The sequence below is a fragment of the Topomyia yanbarensis genome, unplaced genomic scaffold (assembly GCF_030247195.1).
Source record: "Topomyia yanbarensis strain Yona2022 unplaced genomic scaffold, ASM3024719v1 HiC_scaffold_471, whole genome shotgun sequence".
Taxonomy (NCBI): Eukaryota; Metazoa; Arthropoda; class Insecta; order Diptera; family Culicidae; genus Topomyia; species Topomyia yanbarensis.
In genome coordinates this window covers 133-9311 of record NW_026683682.1, presented here as the reverse complement: position 1 = coordinate 9311, position 9179 = coordinate 133, and the positions used below count along the sequence as shown (strand labels likewise).

Sequence of the window (9179 nt, the reverse complement as noted above, 5' to 3'; positions counted from 1 at the left end):
ATCCAACAGCAGCAGTACTCGGTTGCCCACTGTACTCGCAGTTGTTTAATTTGCGTCTTCTTATTTCTTTTTGTGTCTATATTGTAGTCGGGTCCTACATATTCTCACAGCCTATCAAAACCGGCTCCTACGGTAGCCATATCACATTGTTTATCATTTAAGCCTGCATAAAATCTACGATTTGAAAACGTTTTCTTGGATTCAATATGAGATAAACTTATATAAATTGAAAATATTTTTGATGCAATAATTTTAAGCGAGAATTTCTAACTGCATCTGCTACCTTCTCATTTTGCCCATAACAAAAGCTAAAAACTGCTCCATTGCTACCAGCAAATAAATCAATCCGCGTATTCCTTTATCTGCACAGTAGAAGCCAAATGTCGTGTTCCAAACCACTATAGCCAATGTTTACACCCTACAATTTCACCATGTTAGACATAGAGTGCTGATTATGTTCCAGACCATCAATCAAGCAGAAGTGTTTGTTTCTCGAAACGAAATATATCACCACACTCAGTCTATCTTCTGACCTCGCAAAAAACAGAGGCAAAAAAAATCGCTTCGTTATAGCAGGCTATAGGAACCAGTGAATCAAGCCAGCTTTTGTTCTATATCAGTGCACAAACAACGGCTGCGGAGTGAAATAAGTTTGCCAAATGAAACTAAACTGCCCGTGCTACGAGATAACACGATTTCGATCGACTTTAAAAAACTCGTGTTAGACCCACAGTTCAGAAAGTGAAACAATTAGTTAAAGTGAAAATGGAGCTTAATCTCGTTACGTACATTCAGCTACACCATGCTAAAAACTGTGTTTTGATCACGTTTAGAAGTTTAGAACAGGCAGAAAACGTCATTGCAAAGAACAACATGCAACACGAGGTCGAATTTAATAACACCAGAATCAAGATCCCCGTGCATATGGAAAACGACATGGTGGACGTGCGTATCCATGATTTGACCCCGCGCACTAGGGAAGATTACATCAAACGAATCATGTCGCAATATGGAGAAGTAGAATCTATTACGAATGACACCTGGAGAAATTTTTCAACCGGTATTCCCAACGGCATTCGTATTGTGAGGATACGAGTGACTAAACCAATACCTTCTTACATGACTATCGAATGCAAATCACTGAAGGAAGGCGTGACATATAAGCAAACAACGCTAGTCACATATCCCGGGCAGACACCAACATGCCAGTTCTGTAACCATACAGCCCATTACGGAAAAACATGCGCCGAAGCAGCTAGTCAAAACTCATCTACTACAGCCAACTCTAACCAGCAGCCACCGACACCTTCAGATAAACCAAAAACAACGATCCAATTAACCAATAATGCAGGTACAACAACTACGACAACCGCTCCCAAACCAACAACTAGCATCGCCAATAAAGAAGAAAGTACCGATGAAGGCGGATTTACAACAGCGACCCGTAAGAACAAGAAACAAATAAGAACCTCTGATCGTGAACAGCCAGAAAGCAGTACCGATGATGAGATGGACGGGAACGATAACGCAAGAGAAGGCAGACTGAATGACCCCCAAGCGGCTTCACCGCCAAGGAAAAGGATCTCAACACGCAGAAGCAAACTGCGTAAACAAGATCTGGCAGACCGACACTCTCAGTATTTTTTTATTTTTACTTATTGTAAAAAAATTAAAAGTTCAACGGCTCAGTTATGCTAACGCATTGAGCCGTTTCAAATAAATCTCTGGATTAAAAAAAATATTCGCGCTGATAAAATAAAAATTCCAAATTCCTCTGGGTATTATTCCTGCTATTTTAACACCTACAGATCGTTCATGCTCTGCTTAATTGTTTTGTGTCGTTACCCAAGTAACCATATGCACTAATTTAAAATTCTTGATAAGCTATAAGTTAGCATTTCCATTGCTAACTAGCCGTATACAAGTATTTTTAATGCTTCAATATACCTAAAATGTAAAGCATTAAATCTAGCACTATATCGACATACAGAACTTAGACATCGTGCTAAAAAGCTTTTGAATATAAATGCTATGAAGCTTTTATTGAAAACTCTAAGTGCTAATATAGAATCTTCTTATATTGCTTTGAGACGCCGAATAATGTCAAATATACGTATGCCTTCCAATAGTCACCTAAACTCGTATGCCTTCGTGTAATAAATGATGATGCAATAAACTTAAAATCAAAATGCAAATTCTGCACAATTTTTCGAAAAAAATACAATTGCAAATATAATCCAAAAAAGACGTTTGGGTAATTTCAACCAACATCTAGGTAGAGTTTGGATTAAACCATGTATACATGCAGATCTTCTCACAAATCAGTGATCAAACGCGTATACCAAATTGAGACGAGGTTTTCGACTGCGGATCGAATCCCATTTCTATAGGCACTAATTCGTCAATTTAAACAGTCGGTTTGTCAAACAAAAGAAAGGTGGGTGGGGATTCATGACAAGGCACAAATCACTGATCAACATGGGGAACATGTCATTTGAGCTAGACGCTACTGCTTCCTGATTCCCAGGGGCGGCGAAACACTTTACGCCCGAGTGGGTAGAAAGCATAGGGTGAGGGGTCCATTAGTAAGGTTTATTTTCCTTTTCGCAATGCACACGCTTACATTACATTCACATTAAATCACATTCGTTTATGCAAATGGAATTGTGGTACATCGATGTTTTCAAATGTGTGTAGTGCGAGATACATACGTTGCGCATCTAAATTTTTTGAAATGGTTCAAAATTTCGAGTGGGTAATTACCCACTCGGTTATTTACGTGTGGGTAGTACTATCCATACTACCCATGCTTTCCGCCGGCCCTACTGATTCCTGACTACCCGCAAATGGCAATTTTAGCTATGGCAATTTTACTCGATTTGGATACCACGGAATAAGAAGCTGTCGAAATTCACCTGTCTGGCACGCTATCTGTGGATGTGACAATATGAATCAACCGGAGACTAATAGAAACCACGGACTGGCTAAAGAGGAACCAACTCATACTGAGCTGGAAGGCTTTGGTTTAAAAGGGCCCGGCAGTAATACAAGCCTTGGGGCCCGACGCGGCTCTCGACTGCCCTGTCTGTATGCTTTACTTAAATGCCTCCAACCCGTCCCTGCCACCGGTTGTAATGCGCCATCTATACCAACTGTCGAGGAGAGATGCTACACAACGACATTTCCTTCTTAAAATATAGATTACGATGTACGGAATCAGAATGCTTTTTGAATGCTTCCAACTATTCAACAAACACAAAATTAGATGAGACATACTGTCCCGGTATGACTTAAAAAGATTTTTCGTAATCGGTTAAAGACTCTTTCTAAGGTGGAACAATTCGTTTTCAATTATGGCAAACCATGCCGTGTGGATTGCATATGCAGTTTTAATCATTTCCTGCGATTATAGCAGATCACTGACTGACTGGACTGGATGATGACCTATGTGCAAAAAAATGAATTCCTGCCCAAAACATTACCTTTGCGATAAGAGTCCCCTTTAAAAGAACGCTTCTCGCCGGTGCAAGCATGCAGTTGTTGGCGAATAGGTGAATATTTCTGACCAAAGTGAAACGTATAGTGCAATAATTCCGTATTGTGATGAAACAGTGGGTTATTTGTAAGTGTGAACTGCAACTGTACTTTAGTGTTCATAAGCGCCACTTTGTCTGAATGAGACGAAGTTCCACTTGTGGACAGTATATGCTAATAAGTTTCAAAAATTTCGTTTATAGTGATTGCCATAGTGGCAGCGGTGCGCTCGGTGCCCTTAGTGTCGAAACATTTCTTCCACGAAACAGGTGTTGCGGAATATGTTTTCCGATATAATCTAAATGTTATGAGCGGTGTAAAGAACGTGGATATCGACTCGTGGTATAATCTCACTTCTGAAGTGCATATTAGACCAGGTAAAGGATGATCATAGTTTATGCTAAACCACATATCTCACTGAATATTTTCACTGAAGATCCTACTGGAAATGGAACCTACATCTACCTAACTGATGTCAGGACTATTGCCTTCACCGGACCTACGAATAAAACGGTAGAACAAGTTTTTCACATACCAGTGTTAAAAGTTTGGTCTGTGATAACATTGCCGTTTTATGTAACCTATGACAGCAATGGGATGGTTCATAACATATTCACAACCTCAGGAGATGAAGAATGGAGTGTCAATATTAAAAAAGGCATCGCCACCGTACTTCAGCTACCTGTTAATTATATCTCCGGTCGAAAGTATGATAAACCATTCGTATTCACCGTAGATGAAGAAACAGTGCACGGAAATATGAATGTTTCTTATAAAGTGCAAACAGACACCAGTGGAATTTCCGTTTTAAAAACTCCCGACCATATCACATACAAGCATATGCCTTACGATGTATTCAGCAATATTGAAACGGGAAATTCATTCGGTGGACAGAGTGTTTGGAATGTTAGCTATTCTTGGGGAAAATATTGGCTATTATACGACAAAGACGAAATCAAGATGCAAGAGGTTCACACATCTAGCGTGTATTCTATCCAGCAATCCATGTCGGCGGAACAAGTACATTTCATTACCACAACGCAGCACTTTAACCTTATTGATACCAAAACTATTGAATCCATAGACGTGATGGATTTCTCAAAAATTGCAGTAAGTTTCTACATAATTTAAATCAAAAAATCATTTCTAAACATCCAACTTTAACTAACAGATTATCAATCCAGTTGCGTATGTTGCTTCAAAAGTCATCTCTACTAGCAGTTTCCCGTGCCTCTCTGTGGTCCCGCACGTCGTGGACATGACACTGGTTGGTCCGAAAGTGCAAGCAATGCTTTACGAAGCCGTTGAATATCTTAACGTAAGTATCTATTAACGAACGATGAGTCTTCTTCAGCTGTCTAAACCTATCCTTTCTACAGGAGAATCCCATCACGAATGTGGAACCAGACACAACACGCGGTCTCGTAGTTAGCGGAATAATTGAGATTCTTAAACCGTTCGCAGTTGAGGATTATTTAAAACTCTTTACGTTACTCACCAAAACAACCACCCCTAGAGACGTAGCGGCAGTTGATGTATTTTTCAAGGTACTTCCATTGGTGGGCACTAAACATTCAGTTGTCTTCATCAGAGATTTAGTAAAAAGTCACAAAGTCAAAGATATGGTGTCAACAATGATGCTGTTTTCATTGGGGCTAAACGTTCGCGTGCCTACCAAGGAGTTGCTACAGGAAGTGGAAGAGTTCTATCACTTTGAAGATGAAGTGAAACCGGATGTTTCTCACGCCGCTGTACTTACATTCGGTTATTTGGTGTACAAAACCTTCGAGCATGACACTCACTCACCTGTCTTGCAGCAATACGTGAAGGTATACTATAACAAACTGAAGGAAGCGAAAACCTATGAAGAACAGCTCTTGTGGTTACATGGGCTGAAAAACATCGAGGTGGGGACAGTTTTCGAATTAATTAAACCAATTGTAAATGGTGAGCAAGTCCTGAACCTACCGTACGATCGACATCTGCGGCTTCATGCCATTTACTCATTGGAGAAGATTCTGCATCACGACTATGATTTGCTGTACGAAACCGTTTATCCAGTTTTTGTTGACGAATACCTACCAAGCGAAATACGAATCGCTGCCTTGAAAGTATTGCTCTGTACGCAAGATGTCAGGTATTTCACCAGGCTTGTGACTGTTTTACAAGCGGATAAGGATATCCAGTTGCATGCATTCTTTGTCACAACCTTGCAACATATGGCTAAATCAAGTATTAACTACAGTGCAGAGTTTTGGCAGTATTTGAAGCAAACTCTCGAACTTTTCGAACAACCTGATCAATCTGTTGAAACACAAGCATTTTACTACGACTACTTCGATGAAAAGCACTCTTTCGGAGCATCCGTGTACGGAAATTTAGTGGCAGGTGTGAAAACTAACAAGGTGAACCAATTCTATATTAGCTTCAATCCGGTTGTAATGGATCATACCGTTGAACTGTACTCGGTGTTTGTCAAATTCGAAGGCATCGATAATCCATTGACAATGCTGTGGCCGAAACTGTTCAACGTGGAACCAAGAACTGTGAAAGAACCAATCATCAAACAGTACGGCAAAGAACCAGTTCATGTAGAACTCACCCTTATAGCCAATGGAAAAGTAGTCTACGTTAAATATTTCAACGAGGAAACCATCGAACAGTTCTACAAGTACACTTACCTAACGCTACTCACAACAATGAAGTATCAATTTACAAGCATTCTAAACGTAGCCGACCTTGAAGTATTCTCATCTACGCTGAATGGTATTCCGACCATGGTCGATGTAAAACTCCCTCTTGTATCCCAGCTAAAATATGATGTCGTAGGACCAACGAACAAGAGCCCACAGGAAGTGGCCTTCTCGATTCACAGCTCATTCCGTTTGTGGATGCATGGATTCTACGGTGTTTCAGTATACAATCCCTTCGACGTCATGTGGCATGGAACACGCCGGGTGCACTCGTTTGACATCAACATTCCCATCAATTTTGATGTTGCCTTTAATTTCCAACAAAATTCGCTCAAAATCGTGTGGACGAAGAGTACCAATGAAGCACAAAACACTGTCGGATTCAAGACACATGTTAAAACCTTGATTTATGCCAAACCCTACTTAGAGGTTGACTTCCTAGCTGGAACTTCACCGTATGCTTATACAACTTTCCTATCGCCAGTGCACAAAAAGAAAGATGTTGTACTTTACGAGAGTCACTCGAAGTATACTGGACTGCACTTCTATCTGTCGACCTATGACATTGCAGTGTTACCACATAAAAAGCCCGTAAAATCGTTATCTGGCCTTCTACTCAGTGATGTTTTCCATGAAATTTCTTCCGTTCCATTCTTTAAATTTGTGTTATCTTACTACACTTGGTTCTACACTCACTTCTTTCCGGTTCAGTACTCCGCCTACGGAGTTGTAGGCTATATCAATCCATGCAAGTTGTATCCAATGGACAAAGTAGAACTTACCTTTAAGACCAACACCGAAGAAATTTCCTACGCGCTTTGGACAACTCCCAATTATCAGCACTACGTTAAGATGTCCGCCATATTCAGAAACAATATCGGTACCGTTATAAACCATTGGGACGTTAACGTACAATTTACCCACGAGCTTGGTCTTTTCTTCAAGAAGTTCGACATTCAAATCACTCGAAAAACTCCTGAAGAGCGAAACATGAATATCTGCCTAGATTGGGTAAAGAACCTGAAATCTGATACAGTTGACGGTACGTTGACCTATTTCCATGGCAATTCTGACGACCACAAGTGCGTTAAGGACAATATGGTCATTTCGGTCAGCTGGACCGGAAGCTATTCTGATATTCAAAAGAATATGACGGGACGGACAGGCAACTCGTACAAAGAATGCTCTCTAGTGAATACGAAGCTTCCTCTCACGTATGAATGCACCAAAGCGTACACATCGGTTCGCAAGTATATGTACAATGTAGACTATCAACACGTCCTCTCGGTATACGAACAGTTGCTGAGTCCAGTTTGGTTTTGGATACAACAAGTTTTCCCCGTTTATTACGACGTTGAGCCACATCACCATATTCCAAATGGTAAATACATTGTAGATGTAGAATATCCACTACAGTGGGAAGAACATCCAATCGTAGACATAGTTGTGACATCGCCATCAGAAAGCTATGTATTCGAGCACGTGCCGTACTACGACTGGATCTGGTGGCTCCAGCCGGATAGCACTGTGTTCACAAGGTACTCCTGTGAAGAAATTCCACGATAAAGAGTTGCATGATAAACCTTTACATTTTAGATACTTCGATTTGATGAAATCCGTCGGGTGCGTTACCGAATGTATCGTAACCCCGGCGGTTAGCGTTACCAATAATCATTATGTGTTCGGTAAGACACCAGTATACAACGAATGGACTATGTATGCTGCAAATCATCCGACCAGCTACAAGTGGGCTGTGTTCGTAAAGAAGATGGAGAATAATCATTTCGTAAGTTCTAGAAATATTTATTTGGTATTGATGTATTAATTTTGTTCTTGTTTCGAAGGCCCTGAAAGTGCTACTGAATGGGTACGCTATCGTCGTCCAAGCCGTGTGGGACAAATCCGCTACATTCGGCAAACCGACCGATTACATCTTTACCGTCGACAATCATATTATGGACGTAATGATGAGTGATGTTGGCCACGAAATGTATTCACTCCAGTACTTCTTGCTGAACCACACAGTAGTTTTCGTTGTACCGAATGTGTCCCTGTACGTAGTTTATAACGGAGTTGAGGTGATCGTTGAAACAGTGAAGTCCGATACAGTTACCCATTATGGTGAGTGCAACGTGTAATGGATATGCAATCACCCAAAAATTAACAGTGTTTAGTGCATTTTGCATTATGTTGTTTAAAATCATTTTGAAATAAATACAAAAGTTATTACATTGAACTGTGCTACAACCAAAATATTAAAGCTAATTGAAACAAATCCAAAACTTTGCAACAATACATACCTGGCAGGGCTTTGTGATTTAAGGATCAAAACAAACATTCTCAATCGGCTCTTTCCCCATGTGATTTAAAGAATTGTGCCATGCCAGGAACTTATCATTTTCTTGATGGATAAGGAGAGCAAAATGGAAAAGAAACAGAGCGGAAAATGTAAAACAACAACACAATAGGGGAGCCCGGGGCTAGTTGGTGGTAGGGGTAAGTTGATGGAATCCCCTTTATTTCTATTAGACATACAGCGCTGCTTCTCGTTGTGTACCTCAAGTAATATGAAACACATTATCCTATCTGTTTTTGGTGCAAAACATTTTGCTTTGTAGATGTTTTGGAAGATAATGTGTTTTCGAGCATACTAAGTAAATTTTAAATACTTTGTGTTATTTAGGGTAATTTTCAATCTATTTCCCGAATGATTATATTTTTCGATAGTGCTTAAAAAGAGCCTTCAGAATGATTCCAACTCACCCTAAGTTGGGGGACCTTAAAAGCCCGGGGCCCCTGGCCCTGACCCAGTGTGCCCATGCGTAAAGACGGTACTGTATAGGTTGAGTAAGAAGCCGCCAAATATACCAGCTCGAAGATGCTCTGACACAAAATTTTAGTAATTTGAGATAAAACAAGAAATTTCCAACGCTTCTATGAACGCCAAAAGTC

General features: G+C 40.3%; 1 protein-coding gene across 1 annotated transcript; it reads left to right on the top strand.

The window, feature by feature from the left end:
* Positions 1–3541: 3541 nt before the first annotated feature.
* Positions 3542–8463, top strand: LOC131695607 (uncharacterized). The gene is made up of 7 exons (XM_058984137.1): positions 3542–3622; positions 3738–3911; positions 3971–4644; positions 4706–4852; positions 4914–7765; positions 7824–8013; positions 8072–8463. The coding sequence occupies exons 1-7, from the start codon at positions 3604–3606 to the stop codon at positions 8363–8365; spliced, it is 4350 nt and encodes a 1449-aa protein (XP_058840120.1). The 5' UTR covers positions 3542–3603; the 3' UTR covers positions 8366–8463.
* Positions 8464–9179: the final 716 nt, after the last annotated feature.